Below are 16,658 nucleotides of genomic sequence, written 5' to 3' on the forward strand. Positions count from 1 at the left end.
AAGGAAGTACTCTTTCAACTGTACCTCTTCCTTTATTTTAGTGATCTTTGATCACTCTTTCATCTGTGAGGTGTATGGCCTGCAAGGTGCCCTTTCAGAAGTGTTTTCACTGTGGCAGCAAGCTACCTCCTATGGATAGACATTTATGAGGGGCATTCAATGTATTCTCGGTATCAGCATGAAGAAAAAGGAATAATAAATTGAAATAATTTTTATTTTTCAATGTAATTCCCTGTAACTTCAATACACTTATTACATCTAGAAATTAACTTTTCAATTCCCTGTAAAAAATACCCTTCCTCCTTGTCTAAAAAATGTGTGTTAATTGCCACCTTGAGCTCTTCATCATCAAAAAATCGCTTTCCATGAAGATCTTTGTTTAAATTCGGGAATAGGTAGTAGTCACTGGGGGCCAGTTCCGGGCTATAGGGTGGGTGGTTTATTTTCTTCGAAACCACAGTCTCGCACAGCAGCCTTCGAAACATGTGCCGTGTGAACGGGTGCGTTGTTGTGAAGAAGCAACACACCTGCAGTCAGTTTTCCCCAACTTTTTTCTTTAATTGCTTCTCTTAAATTATGCAGAGTGGTTGTGTAAGATGCTGCATTTATGGTTTCACCTTTTTTCATGTACTCGATCAATAAAATTCCCTTTGAGTCCCAAAACACTGTGGCCATAATTTTTCCAGCTGATGGAGTGACTTTGAATTTCTTCAGAGGGTCAGCACCTTTTTTATGCCACTGCATGGACTCCTGCTTACTTTCAGGGTCATAGTGATGAACCCAAGTTTCATCTCCAATGACAATCCGGTCGAAAATACTCGATGGATCTTCACCACAGAGCTCTAAAAACTCCCTGCAGCACTCGACTCACACTTGTTTCTGAGGCACCATGAGCATTCACGACATCCATCTTGCACAGACCTTTGAAAGGTTAAGATGGTTATGAAAAATAGTAAATATGGTACCAACGGATAGGTTTGTCACCTCTGCTAACATTTTGATTTTTATTCGGGCATCTTCCAATACAAGTTCCTCAATTTTTTTCACATTTTCTGTCGTAGTGGCAGTAACCGACCTGCCCGAGCAAGGGTCATCTTCAATGCTTTCTCTGCCCCTTTTAAATTCACTTGACCACTTTTGAACAGTAGATAATGAAGGTGCAGTCTTGGTAAACGGCCACCATCTCTTCGTGAATGGTTTTTTGACTTTTTCCTTGTTTTGTAAGGAACTTAATCACAGCGTGGTGCTCAATTTTCTTCAACATTGTTGCGTCAGTCATTATGGTCGTCTTTCACTGAGGATTACTAGGGAACTAATGATCACACTTATTTGAAATTTTGCATGTATACCCTCAGTGTCATTAGCTAATGAAATAATTAAATTACCCACATCAATAGCAAATCAACCCAATACCAAAAATACATTGAACGCCCCTCATACTCTGCTTGAAAGAAGGCCATCTTGTATATTTCTGTCCACACTGTCAGGCCTTAAATAGACCAGAAGAACCAGACAAATTGAAGGCCTTACTGTGGAAGAGAGCACTGGCCAGGGTGGGTACCTGGCTACGGTACATGGAGCCATGGCAATTTTATGCACCTGATAAAAAGCTCTAGTAAGTCAGCTTCTTAATTATCCATATGTGTGATGCCTAGATACCATAAGGAGGAAAGACATGTTGGAACTGCAGTTCTTGAGTGCATTCATACAACCCACCCGCCATCCCTTTGGGGTCAGGACCACACACTACAGGCACGGCGATACCAGTACCAATGTTGATACCAATGCCTTTTCTAAGTTCTGTGGCCATACTGTTAGTGTCAACAAAACTGAGGATGTAGGTGGGAATGCACAAGCAGTATATGAAGGGAGGATGAGTTCCTGCAAAAACTTCTCAGTTTCGTAAGCTTCCCAAACTGAGGCTCCATGCAGGTACAGAGTCAGTATGTGTGAATGCACAGATGACTGTAGTGACAGGTAAGCAACCTGCCTTTCCTCATCTCCTGTATCTCAATTGAAGGACACCAAGTTTGATATATCAGTAGTGTCAGAAAATCTGGTAATATAGCATATGTATTTAACTAAAAGACTACTAGCCCATTGCATTTGTTGTAAAAATAGAAGGCAACATAAAAATAGAAAAGGATATTTTTTTCAGGGTACTGCTAGTACTTGGAGGAGTTTTGAAAAGCCACATACAGTTATAATTATTATAATTCAATAATGCTGTAATCTTATATCCATTTTCCTGGAAGTAGACATCACTGAACTCCTACTATTGGACAAACATATTTATGATTGCACTGTAGGGGTACTTCTAGACCAAGAAATTGTATTACTAATATTGAAAAGGCATTGTGCAGATATTCCAGCTTTTATGCCTTTCAAGATTATTTTCTGGTAAGAAAAGAGTCTGAAAAGGTGATAATAAAACACAGGAGGACTGCAAACTGAATGTGATGTCTGTCTAGAGCATCCATAAAATCCTGTAAATGTGGCACTGCAATTGCACAATAGAGGCCTCATCCAGAAATACTAGAGTTGCAAGTCTTGATATGCTGTCAATAGCACAAATATGTTGTTGTCCACTGAAACGCCATTGCAAATATTTATAATTAGGAGTTCTGCTTTCTTTACTCCAGTATTGTGGGATTAGGGCAATTACTGTACAACAAACTTTTATACACGGGAGAATATTGAAAAATTGTACTTGACAGTTTGACTTTAAATATTATTGTTCAAAGATAAGCTTTATTTTGGCTTTGATTTTAGAGAAGCTTGCTGCTGAAGTAGGCACTTCTTATGGCTGCTACTTTGTCCCAGCATTCTCAGGATTATATGCACCATACTGGGAACCCAGTGCAAGAGGGCAAGTATATCTGTCTGAATGTTATACTTTAAATATTGAAAGTTCCTGGCACTCTGATCTAAAAATGAAAAAGATTGTGTATAAGGATTGTACCTTATGTCAAGAGGGTATTTGTGCTGAAGCCACAGTGCTGGAAACTACATGTGACAATAGCAGATCTTAAATGCCGATCTGCACAAACCCTATTTTAGTAGTAGGAGGTGAGGTTTAAGAGCAAAGAATGAACTGTTGCTGTACTGCAGTGTACCTCCCTGTGTTCTACTATTTTGCTTCTGCTGGGCTGCAACAATGAAAATGAAGCTTGGTCTGCTGCATTATTGACAGTATGCTCTTTCTAGATACTTTTTATGCAGCAGCTTCCATATACCACAGTGGGGTGCTGTGACAGCCTCATGAAGTCGTATTTTATTAAAGTTTTTGTTTCTGCAAACATCACTGTTTATTTTCTTCTTTTGTTTACAGAATAATCTGTGGCCTTACTCAGTTTACAAATAAAAACCATATTGCCTTTGCTGCACTAGAGGCTGTCTGCTTTCAGACACGTGAGGTATGGACAAAGAATGCAATCTGTGTTGTTTTGATGTCAGATGTCTTTGGCTAGCAAACATGTATTTTCACAAACTGCCGTACCTAAATTGGTTTTGAACTGTAACTAATTTCATCTCCTGGGAATCTATTTCAAATGTGACTTTGGGCCAGTCACAGACTCTCAGCCCGACCTACCTCACAGGTTGTTGTTGTGGAGATAAGATGGAGGAGGAGAATGATGTAAGCTGCCTTGAGCCCTTTGTAGGAAAAAGACAGGATATAAATTGAAAAAATAAATAAATGTCCAGGTGAAATTGTTAAATACTGTTTCCTTCTCTCCATTTCTTGAGCTTTGTTTCTTTCCCACTTGATTTGTTTCCCTAACAAAATAAAATTAATGCTGTATACATACTTGCCATTTTTGAGTATGGTTTACCATTTTGTTATTTCTTAAGCATAAAAGATTACTCATTTAAACATAAGTCATCTGCAGAAGCAATTAGAGTGCCCATTTCACCTAGTACTTCATTTGTGTGGAATAAGGAATCCTTTTGTTTGCATTTTCTAAGTTTTAAATAGCACTTTTGAAACTGCTGTTTTGCTAGCAGCTTCATAAAGAACTAGATTTTTTTTCTTGTTGGAAAAGTTTGTGTGAATCTTTTTTAACATGTAAATAGTTTCTTTTAAGATACTGGATGCAATGAACAAGGATTGTGGCATACCACTAAGCCAGTTACAAGTCGATGGAGGGATGACCAACAACAAGATCCTTATGCAGCTCCAAGCTGACATTCTCTGTATTCCAGTAGGTAAGAGAAGAGTCCCCATGGACTACTTGGAACTACTGCTTCTAAGATCAAAGAAGCATGATTGTCAAATAATTTGAAGTGGTGTTTTTCCTGTTTGGCTTTACTTGCTGCCCTGTTCCTTGAAAATTTTCAACTGGGAAAAAATTATACTAAAAACTTTTCAAGTAGCTGATGTAGCAGGATTGTGAACCCTGTTTGTGAAGGCTGAATCTTTGTATATATTAAAAAACTGGTTCTTTGAAACCCTTTTATGCAAGCTGCTGCTCACATATACATATGCCTTTTTGACCATTCCACGTTTTTGCACTGCAGTATATGTGATTTGTACCAATTTTCAGTCATTCCCTGTACATGTAGAAGGAGCTGTCTGAATAGTCATTCTCAAAACATGATTAGGAAATGGTTTTCTCCTAAAATTACCTCTCTTGAAAATGCCTCTGCCATCTTACTGTCCATTTCCTTCAGCGGGGAGGAGGAAGGCAAGTTGCTCACTTTGTCACTTAGGGTTGACAACACTGCCTTTACTGTCAAGGTTTCTGTATCACAGGAATTCTTGCTAGAAAAAAATTCTTCCTAGACAATGGTAATTCTTGCTAGAGAACCATGTATTTGGTGAAACAGGAGCCAAGTTCACTGACTAAGGCTACAGTCTTGTGCACATTTAGAAATAAAAAAGCCCTGTATGGATGGATAGGAAATGCTGGAAGCTGGAAGACTTCTTTTCTGTCTAAATTTGCATAGGATTGCACCTTGAGTTGTCCAATTTTTTTTAGGTTATTCACCAGCAATTCATAGAAATTCATCATAGAGGGAATGGAAAACTTGCATCCCTTGCCATTATTTTTTTACATACAGTACTGATCTGTTTCTTTCCTGGCACCTTGCTATATAGGAAGGGAGAAGAAACATAGAGAGTGGCAGAAAAGGGGTGACTCGCCCACTTTTGGCTCTAGCTTCAATTCAACTCCACTCATCACAATATATTGCACCTAACAGATTTCCAATAAGGGAATACTGTATGGCCTTCTACAGGGGGTGGGAGATACCGACCACTGCATTGTAAGTTTTTTGATAGTTGCCTTTGACTCTTCTGAGCAAATACTGCAATGCAGTTTTGGTTTGATGCCATATTTATCAAGATTTGAAATCCAATAACAGCTTTTCTGTTATATGTATTTCTTATCAATTGGCTGTTGGGTTATAAATTTAAATTTAATTTAAACCTTAAAATAGTGGAAGAGTTTGATAAAACTTGAAAGCAACAAACTCAAGTTTGGGGTGGGGGTGGAATCCCCATCCTTTTTGATGGAATGTGAAAGTTGTTCACACTTCATTATCCTGTAAGTATTGGGGTGCATAAGCATTTTGCCTTTGCTTTTGTGCTTTTAGTAAAGCCATCTATGCCTGAAACTACAGCACTGGGAGCAGCTATGGCAGCAGGAGCTGCAGAAGGAGTGGGAGTCTGGAGTCTAAATCCTGATGACTTTACTGCAGTAACTTGTGAACGTTTTGAGCCACAAATCAATCCTGAGGGTAAGGAGAAAATTTAATACCTGATCTCCGTTGACTAGGACTGCATCAACACACCCTGCTAGCTAATTCATACCTCTAATATGGACTAGTACAGTTTGTTCTGTTGGTATAATTGGACTAGCACAGTGACTGTGGGTATATCCTTGGAAAAACATAGCTGCCTTTCTGTGTGCTGCTTCCCACACTTCTGTTTGGTTGTTTTAGCTGCCTGTAAGAATGCAGAAAGCAGCTATCTGGAAGTATATGATAAAAGGGCCAGTTTAAATATCATCTGACAGAGATTGTTTCTATGTTGCATCAAGATAATTGTTAAATGAGGGATTTGAATTTGGAATGAAAATATATCTTATGGTTTCAGAAAGTGAATATCGCTATACCAGGTGGAAGAAGGCTGTTAAGAAGTCAATGGACTGGGAAACATCAGAACCTCAAGGAAATTGTAAGTCATTGCTTTTTTTATACCTGGCTTGTGAAGGCTGTATAGCTGTCCTATAAAAATCATCAGTTTTACATACATATATTGTCTTACCTGCCTTTGCTTAAAAGGAAAATTTTAAGCTACTTGTAGCTGCAGCAGTTAGCCCAAACAGAGATTTACATAACTGGTGGTGGTTTGTTTTGTGATCAAACTCCATTCTAAATGCTTTCAGTAGGCATACAGGAGAGTTGCAGTATGGAAAAATCTATTAATTTTAACAGTGTGAGAATAGAATTGTTTATTATTTTGATGCTATTAAAATCATACCTTGATAGTACCAGCCTGGCTGTATTTCCTTATGTGGGGAATATCTAAATACAGACATTAGTCGGCAACTTCCTCTGTTTATAACTTAGCAGCTGCAACTGAGACAGCAGTGTGTTAGTCTAAATGTACCTAAGTATTATTACATTTTTGATCTGTCCAGATGCTAAAACAGGATGTAACCATGAATAATTATTTGGAATTTATTTGAAACTGGTGAAATACACATTCTGTGAGGGTATATTCTCATATGGAGAGATCAGTAAATAAATTGTGAAAAACCGATTTGTGTGTGGAAGCTGTCCCCTCTACTGTATCAACTAGAAACAAGAACGGGCATATAATCTCCCCCAGTGGGACCAGGCCTATAAAAATCAAATGAAGTTTTACTTGAACAACCATTTGAATGAATCTGATCTCATGTAGGCTGACTATATTAAACTTATCCTCATTTAATTAATGCTATTCCTTAAAGGATAAAACTGACCTACAGTGAGACCACAAATATGTTCATTTAGATGACAGATGGGCAACTTGTGGCTCTTTAAATATTGCTGGACTGCACTTTACTCCTAACTACTATAGCTAAGTGTGATGTATGAGGGGGATGCAGAAATTTGGAGGTCCAGAAGCTACCCACTGCTGATTTAAATGTAACTTAATGAATTCAGACAATTTTTTCCCTGTAAGTGGGCTTAGAACTGTAACCTTAGATTCTAAATTACTTTATTTGAGCCTTATTTTTCAAGGTAAGATAACAAAGTGCAGATCTACCATAAAATTTATAGTATGGGTGCACTGCTATTTGAAAACTGAAAAAAAATCTTTAAAATACTACAATCAGCCAGAGAGGAAAAAGTTGCATCAGCTAGATCAAAGGTTATTAAAATTGCAGATACCATCTTTTGTGGGTAGAATTAGTAGTTGATTTCTTATTGGACACTTGTCTCTCCCCATTTCCACTTGAAGCTCTTACCAACTACAGAGTGAATTTGAAACTGTTATTTTTCTTGATTATTGCACGCCTATACAGTTTGGGAAAGAAAAGTTCCCAAACTGTACAATTCCCAAAAATCCAAGTTTAGACCAAAGGGTTCTTGTGACTTAAACTGCTCTTACAGTGTTAGTTTCATATTGCTCTTGGAGGGGTAAGGGCTGGTTAGCAGTAGCAAGGTAGATATAGTGTTTCTGGAAGGAAATAGAGTTCACTCTGTTTCCAGAAAGAATAAGTGTGCAGGGTTCACCTTTTTTTTTCCTTTTTGCATGCTCACTCCTGATCCAGCCTGACCAAGCAGCTTTTTCTGCAACAAAAGAACTGCATGCAGAACTGTTCTCCGATTATTAGGATAACAGGGAACAGAAGCTACCTAAGCTGAAACTGTTTACTCACACTCCCACCCCTTACTTTTTCGTACCAGAGTAACCACTTGGTACTATTCTGAATGGCCCAGGGTTTCTTTTTTTCAGAAGTTACATTGTTTACACTGTCTACATTTTTTATTTTAGGAAGCACTTGAAATCGTGCAATACTCAGTAGTAGCAATCAACCTGGACAGTTAGATTTATAGCAGAAACACTATAACCTCTGGCAAGGTGGGTGGCTTCCAGGAGAACAGTAGCTGGTATATGGAAATCCCACCCCATAGATTTGTCAGGCATCATTTGCTAGCATTTATGTGCCAAGTAAAAATTGTGAGGCACTTGCTTTGACATTAGTAACATTCAGTGCTGTTTCTTAATTTGCTTTCTTTCTGGTCTCTTCTATATCTGTACACATATTAACACACACACACACACACACACACACACACACACACACACAACTGTTAAATGGAAGTTGTGTTATAAGACCCCTTGGAGACAATGCAGTGAAAGATTGATAAAGAGGGAGATCATAATGGAATTTATCATGTTTTTGTAACAAGAATATTTGAATAGAGCAGGGGTTCATAAGTTCATGAGACACTACTGGGATTTTGATCCAATTTTTTTTCACCACGAGAACAGCTTATTTCCTTCATGATGAAAAAAGCGATAACTTTGAATGTTATCATTCATAGGACAGGTAGGATGAAGATGTAGAAAGTAAAGTGTTACTCCCTCAGCAAAACCAGTGGCAGGTGGGTTAGAAAGTAAATATTTGGGAACCATTTAACTAGATGCAGTACTTTGTTCCTGTTTCAGTGTTTGCTTACATAGTCATAGTGCTACTTAACCCTACATTGGTACAGTGCAATCCTGTACATATTTACTCTAAAGGAAATCTCAAGTTCAGCAGGGCTTATTCTAATGTGAATGGGTATAGGATTGCAGCTTTAGGATGGTAGGTACAAATAATTATAGATCATTGATATGCTACATTGTCAGAGTCAATAGCTTTAGCACGTACAATTGGGAGGGATAAATGCTAGCTGCTTTGTGCTTTTGGCAGTGGAGGTAATGGTGGACACACATTCCTTTAGCTAAGACTGTAATATGAATGATAGAGTAGGCATATCCCCTGTCTATAAGACATTATGGACACTGTGCTATTAGGCTTGCTTCATGCAATCTTGGTTTTTAGAAGGCTAAAGAGCCAATGTGATTTGGTGATTAGACTGTGGCTCAGGAGATCTGGGACCTGGTTCCGACTTGGCCATGAAATTCACTGGGTGACTTTGGGTCAGTCACAGACTCTCAGCCCAACCTACTTCATAGAGTTGTTGTTGTGAGGATAAAATGGAGCTATGTGAGCTGCCTTGGGTTCCTCACAAAAGGAAAAAAGGAGGGATATAAATGCAATGCAATAATAATAAAGAAGATTGCATGTGTTGGGCCTATGTCTGTAGCACTTATGTCACATGTTAACTTGCATGTGTGATAGGAGGCATACATGTACTCCTTCACCAACCATGATGGATTCTGTGTGTATAATAATCTTTCAGTGCTTAATATAGCTTTGTTTTAGACTTCTGTATTATCTCCTTTATTAGTTTTAAATTGGCATTTCTTTTTTTAAAAAAACCCTTGAATATTGACAGTGCATGCATGGTTGGAATATATCTGAGCATCAAAGTTTGGTTCATCATTATTATTCTATGTTAAAATATCTGTAGCATTTTGCAGAAGTTGCTGCTCTCTTTTTAATTTTATACATGTGATTCTTAAATAATACAATTTACATGTATTTCTCTTCTGATTTGTTTGACTGGAACCTCTTCTGGATGACATCAGGTGAAACTAGTATCTTCTGTAGTCTGCCTTTGGGCTTTTTTATAATGAATAGCCTGTTAATGTTAATCGGAGCAAAGTACATCTCAGGTTAGTTTATTATTTAATTGGTTTATATTTACAAGGTATCACTGCTAGTTTGTTAGACTGCTTTCAATTTGTAAGAAAGAATTGGAAATGTCTTGAATGATACCACTATTTTCAACAGAACCTCTTCCAGGTCACTTGGCTATGTGAAGCTACTTCTAAGGCAGAATGTGCTAAAGCATGATCAGAGGTCCTAAATTTCTACATACCCTGACAAAAAATGCACTTCAATTCTTTCTTTAAGAACTCAAAACTATGGAATGTCTTTGAAAAACCTAAGTTTTCAAAGAGACCAAGGGCTAACCTTTAGAATGTTTTAAACCAACAAATAAATGCTTAGGATGAACCACATTGACTACTGTTTTAGAAAGCAAACCTGCTGATATTTGAGGGTTTTATTCTGCATCTGATCAGTGGAAGTCCACAAAAGCTTATGTTATAATAAGTCTGTTAGTTCTTGATGTCTCATGGATATCAAAAAGATAAGGCTCTATTTGAAAAGTGACACATTGACCTGGTTTACATGATCAAAACCATCCATAGTACTTAAATAATTTACAGCACTTTTCTTTAATCTCTGCAGATCTCCAGCACCTTTTCCCTAATTATCCAGTTAGGCCTTGCTTGCCATGCTGTCCAAACTGGGTTGTATATCTTGTTTAAGCAGGAAATAATCCTCAAATAACACATGGAATATTGTAGGGTTACCTGAGGGTTCTTCCCAAAATAAGCCATATCACTCAGGTTTGGAGGACATGACAAGCTGTGCTTGAGCAGGTGATTTGGAAATTGCATGCGGCATGCACCAGGGATTAAAACAAGCGATAATGACTTGCTTGATCATATAGATGGCTTCATTGTCATACTTTACACAATCACCATGGGTTAAGCAAGCCTCATTTGTCAGTCACTTGCTCAGCTTTTTTGTGTTATCCAAACCTAGGTGGTATAGCTGTTGGAGATGGATACAGCTCTCACATAACCCATGGACTGTTTGTTAGGTACAGTTTGCATCTCTGTCCTCTCAGCATGTGTCCATAAATCTGCTAATTTGATGTGAACACTTCCTGCATCCAAAGACGTAGTCAGTGTCCACAGAAGTTTATGCCACAATAAATGTATTAGTCTTTAAAGTACCATGAAACTGTTGTATTTGCTGCAACAGACCAGTGCACCTGCCCTTCTGGTATTGTGAAGAGTACATGCCTTACAGCATAAACAAGCACTAGAAGGCTGCTATTGTCAGATGGGATTTTTAAAGCATGTAATCACAGCAAATCAGACAGGTGATTTTCCATTCACTGTTACAAGGTTGAATTGTGATAGGTCAGATGTGATATACAAAGTGAACTTCATTGTTATTCTGTAACAAGTGTGTGATGCTGCCTTCTTAAAACATGTGCAAAGTGGTGCCTTTCCTTGCTTACTGTGGAATTCTAAATAACCATCTTCCTGGTTACCTATGGTAAATAAGAATCTCCATTGGGTGACCAGCTAGGAAGGCCTTTAAAAGCCTCATTGTAGAATCTACAGTTCTATAATTGGTTTTAATTTGCAAATATGCTTTGAATGAAAGATGCTATCAATTAAAGTTGTGCAACACATTTAAGAAGATTCTACACACTGATAGTTTAGAACCAAGGGCTAACTCTCAAGCAAACCAACATGCATTACTCATGTATTCGCTCTTAGTCACATATGGTACCAGTGATGTAAGGAGTAGAATGTTTTGATCTGTTATCCTGATGCTGACACTTTCTCTACATGTTTAAAGACTATCAGTGCAATTCTGCACCCTCTCTGAGTGGAGTGCTCTCTGACCAGCAGGTCACTTTTGTGTCTAGCTGGCTTCTGAAATGCTGTACTGCACAGTTCTTCCCTTCAAACCAAGACATTTCCAGCTTCTTATGATAGATTATTCAGCAGGTTGTTCTTGGAGAGGCCTAGAAGGGCAGCCAGTTCTCCTCAGAGCAAAATATCCATGTGCATTAAATGTATGTGTTCTGTTATGAAACTCAGGCTGGCATATGTTGGATTCCCAGAAGGTTCCCATCCAGGCACTGATAAGAGCCAGTTATCTTTGCTTTAGTAAGGTTACTTCCAGATACTGTCTGCAATGCCAGGGCTGCAAGAGGGTCTTGTCTGAAATGGAGCAAAACTTGTAGTGTGCCACATTCAGAGGTACCCTGGTGGAGGAAAAGATATTAAACTGGAAAGTCATAGGAAGCCTTTCCACTCAAAAGTGTTCAGAGAATGGCTTCAAGGCTTACCACAAATTGCTTATCCATCCTTTTAGAAAAGAAACCATGCTCCTATGTAAATACTAATGTTTAGAGCTGACTGCATAACTGTCAGACAAGAGAACTCACTATTGGTAAAACAAACAAACTAAACAAACAAAAAGGCCCTTTTATTGCAGTGATGTTTGTTGCAATGAAGTACAGGCCACAGTTGCAGTTTTGTGTTTGTACACCATGTACATTGCAGTATATATTCAGTGGTGGTTCAAATTCTTCAATGCATAATCCACATTCTCTGGCTGAGGTCTAGTTTCTTTGTGACAATATAGTCCAATAGATTTGTATATTAAGGTGTCATAATCCTGTTTAAAGCAGACTAGTACTTTGTAAAATCAAAGCAGTTATGTTTATGCTCTCAAGAGGGAGGAAATATAGTACAGCATTCCTGTTTTTGTAATGTCACCTTTAGCTAGCTTGTTTAGTAGGAACCTCTTGCTTGGAATCTATCTATGAAAGTCAAGGTTGCTGCTAAGGTTTATGCAATAGAAGTTCACCTGAATATCAGGTCCACATTCCCTGCTGTGCCATTACCAAATGAATGGTGGTGTATTTCAACAACCATGCGATAAGCCTGGACTAATTTTGAGTAGTGTGATTGATATACTGCTTCCCTGTTCAGTGGTAAATTTCATATGGAGCATCTCTTCTCTCTTTCTGCTCCCCAGCCTCAATATACAGAAAACTGTTATCACTGAAATGAAAGCAGAGCTGTCAATTACAGGAGCACTTCTAAGCTTACTTGGTACAAGCAAGCTATTCCATAACTTTTCTGATGTGCTGCTTCATATGTTGCCATTTTCCCCAAAATAATGTAGTCTGTGCTCTAAGATAGAATTATATGAATTTGCCATATGATTTATGTTTTTAGCGAAACCTTTCTTTTTAAAAAGCATAATAAGGAATGCATTAAGTTACATCTTTTTACAAAAATACTTCATTATTGATTCTATGTTTTTTTTTTTCTTAAGGGAATTGCAAATGAAGCTCCTTAATGGATTTCCAGGAGACCACAACATCTGAAGAGAATCTGGTGCTCTCTTCTGTTGTGACGGCATTGTTTTGACTCAGTTTATTGTCAAAATAATATGTGTGACCATTTAGGGAAGGATGAATAAGGAACACACACAACATTGCTGCCACCTGTTCCCTGCTTAAATATACGCTGGACAGAAGCCTAGGTTCGCTTCCTTATCTGCCATCACTCTGTTTATACAATTTGACCTGGAAGATAGCCATAAGCAAGTTAGATTTTGAAAACATCTTACTGATCAAACATTTGACATTATATACACAAATGTAAAATCATGGTGGCTTTTTCCAGTTCCTAGAAAACCACCCATAACAATGTCCACTGCCTGCCAAACCATCTCTGTAGCGACTGAGGGAGCAACAACTGTTTTTTAACATGATCATCATTTATTATTGAAGTATCAGTGGTGCTGTTTTCTTAAACACCGCCTTCTGTTTGTTGATTTTTGTCTCTTCCGTTCATGTTCATTATGTAGGAGTACTGAAGACTCTAAAAATCTGTAAGTGCCAGAAGCTTCTTGGCTAAAGGAGTTTGAGTTTTTCAGAATATACTTTAAATATACAGGCTTTCATATATACTGACAAGCCAAAGACCCAAGAAACAAGGAAGCAACATATTTGAAGGACGGTAATAGCCAACAGTAAAAATTAGACAGCAAGGTGAAAAGACATAAGAAGGTTTAAATAGCGAAACTTGCCATGTTTTCTCTTGGAAGGTACAGTCTCAATGAAACTTTCTGTGGCTAGCTTGTGTAGGACCTGGTGGTGGGAAATTGGATTTTTTAACTGTATGTCATTTCAAAGACTGGACCAAAAGCTTCCCCTTAAATCTTAGCAAGTAGCATTATGGGGAGTGGCAGTTACATTTCTTTGATGAAAGCACCAAGTATCCAAATATGAGCAAAATATGTGTAAGCCACAAAGTTCAAAATTAATGTGTTTCAAAATACCACCGTCTGCAACTTGCCAGGGGAGAATTGTTTGCATTTTTCTTGTTAATAAAAAATATCACTTGGACCCACCACCACCCTTCCAGCTCCACACCACACATGCATACACACACACACTGCTAGTGCATAGGCCAGTCATCTTCCCGATCTTAAAAAAAAAAATGGTATCAACAGAGAAATGGTGGGAGCAGGGTGGTGGAGAATAGATGAGTAAGGCCAGCAAAGGAGAATACCCTTTTTGAAGTTTCCTATCTGATGAAGTTTTGTCAAAGGCCACCTTCCAATTCCTCCCAGGTCCAAGCATGTCCCAAGTATCCTTTTCTCTTACTGCTAGTCCTGTCTATAGCTGTGAGGACCTTTGCTTTCCATGCCACTAAAATAAGTTGTAGGCAAGAAGTTGGTCAATGTACTTGAAGATGTCTCAAATTTGATGAAATATACCTGCAAAATTTTGCAAAAAGTTGTACCCATGAAATAAATAATATAGCTTACTTCCTGCCATAAAATCTCACACTAGTGAGTATTCCAATAAATAGAAAAGGCTTGCTGCTATTTTTCAATATGAAATCACCTGATCCGATGGCTCAGTCTGTGAACATTTTGAATGACAGTAATATTGCTACATATGTGCACTAGGAGCTAAAGGGAATATGCATGTTCAAAATGTTTCCATGTCTGTCTTGTGTGAAGTTGCCTTCACTTTTAGAGAATGTGTGCGGTGCATCATTTAGAACAGCTGTCCCCCAACTTGGTGCCCTCTAGATATTTTAGCTGACAGCTTCCCAGCATTCCTAACTGGAGCTGATGGAAGTTGTCACCAAAACATCTGGAGTGCAGGAGGTTGGGGAAAGCTGATGTAGGAATTTACTGAAATTTAAAGGGATTGAAAGGATTTTTAAGTCTTTACAAAATATTTAATATAACTACGTTCTCATTAAGTGCAATGTAATTGACTTTTGATACTGTTTCGCATGTGTGCTTTGGTGTGAAATGTAGGATGCTCTCGACAACTTTTCATTGTTGCCGCTTACATGTAACCCGAGAGATAAATGTCTCAGCAAGTAACTGAGCACAATTTAAGGTTCTTTTGTTTATTGAGTTGATCTATATGTGTCAAATTGAGAGTGAGATTTGTGAAACTTCAAAGCTCCACTCTGCATGTACGGCATAGGCGTCATATGGAAAGCCAACAGTTTCCATGCCTACATGATTCGTGTGCTAATACAGCATAGAATCTTCATTTCATGGGCTGCACAGTTAGATGAAAGAGGAGGAGAGCTTTTCTGAAGGTAGTCTTTAGTGGCACAGATATGTTGCCTGTTCCTATTAATTGCACTAGGAAGTCCATGAGGTAGACACAGATGTAGGATAAACATCTTACAGTACTGGGCTTCAGAGATGCAAGTTGTGCCAAATTCTAATCCCCCTTTTCCAAATAAATTCTGAAACAGCAAACCTTAAATGAACCTTAAAATCACTTGTTTCTTGGGCTGCCATAACTTGTGTCCTGCTGCTACTTTATATGGCATACCATGATGATCAGTTTCAACTACAGTTTCTGGGAGAATATAGGACATTAAATTATTTTTCTGAAATTATAATTATAGTTGCAATTTTGTAAAAATGGACCTAATTCTACTTTTTCTACAAAACAGAATTAAATTAACTGTGGAAACTTTGTTCACTTTTTGTGAATAGAAAACTGTGATTTTGTTTTCTATTATACTTTTAAATTCTTAAATGGACACACTAAAAATATGTAACAGTAACACTGGTTGCTTTTGCACAATTAGGAATAAATGTGACATAATCTTGTCCTTGATCTTGTTTTCAATTATGTTTGCAATGGAATCCATGAATAAAATAAAAATGAAATCTGTTCTGTCTGTGGAAATTTTTTAGTGGCTACTTGTAAACAAACCACATTTTACTATGCCAGTCCCATGCTAGGGGGTTCAGGTTTTCTTGCCTCAAGTTAATAATGGCCAGCATGCTGCCTTTTGTATTCAGAATGTTTGCTTTTTCCCTGGTCTGTGACACACACCATAGCATTTGAGCTGATGTGTTTGTTGGAATATAGTTAGCAATAACTTGGTTAATGCAAATCATGATTGCTAATGTACTACATTTTTATCTAAACAGTTCAACTGTATCCAGACAGTTCAAGAAACTAGGCACCAGCAAGCTTTAAATATACTTAGAGCAACATTTACTGAGAACAGAATTTAAATAGACTTAAGAGCTTTCCTGGAAGTAAAGCCCATTGTATCCAGTGAAACATACTTGTTAGTGTGCTTAAGTGTAGATGAAGTCCAAGGCATACTTAGCTGGAGTACACAGCTAAACAGTGTGTTGTTTACTTTTGTAAGCATAGGATTGTGCTGTTAAGTTGTGTCTAGCTAGGTAAACACTCAATGACTTCCCCCATTTTATGTATTGATTCCAATCTGCATTGGAAAGTGCCCAATATAATGCCATGTTTTTCAGGTTTTGTTTTTTTTATTTGCTTTTGAGGGGGAAGATTACATTTTCCATAGATGCAACACTTTAAAAAAGGAGTGAGGGATAAAGCAAACTATAGGCTGGTTAGCTCTGTCAGAT

At 37.9% G+C, this 16,658-nt stretch overlaps 1 protein-coding gene across 3 annotated transcripts in view; it reads left to right on the forward strand.

Moving 5' to 3' along the window:
• The window catches only part of GK (glycerol kinase), a 37,205-nt gene extending 21,273 nt beyond the window's left edge, over nt 1-15,932 (forward strand). For 2 of the 3 annotated variants that reach the window (XM_044441800.1, XM_044441801.1), the window contains 7 exons: nt 2,773-2,869; nt 3,332-3,416; nt 4,086-4,206; nt 5,596-5,739; nt 6,098-6,178; nt 9,695-9,781; nt 13,047-15,932. In XM_044441800.1, the coding sequence (XP_044297735.1) occupies nt 2,773-2,869; nt 3,332-3,416; nt 4,086-4,206; nt 5,596-5,739; nt 6,098-6,178; nt 9,695-9,781; nt 13,047-13,060 (629 nt within the window). In that variant the 3' untranslated portion in view covers nt 13,061-15,932. The remainder of the gene's footprint in view (nt 1-2,772; nt 2,870-3,331; nt 3,417-4,085; nt 4,207-5,595; nt 5,740-6,097; nt 6,179-9,694; nt 9,782-13,046) is intronic. The other variant, XM_044441802.1, reaches the window with a different exon arrangement.
• The last annotated feature ends 726 nt before the right edge of the window (nt 15,933-16,658 follow it).

Source organism: Varanus komodoensis, unplaced genomic scaffold (genome assembly GCF_004798865.1).
Source record: "Varanus komodoensis strain SLA01 unplaced genomic scaffold, ASM479886v1 scaffold4, whole genome shotgun sequence".
Taxonomy (NCBI): Eukaryota; Metazoa; Chordata; class Lepidosauria; order Squamata; family Varanidae; genus Varanus; species Varanus komodoensis.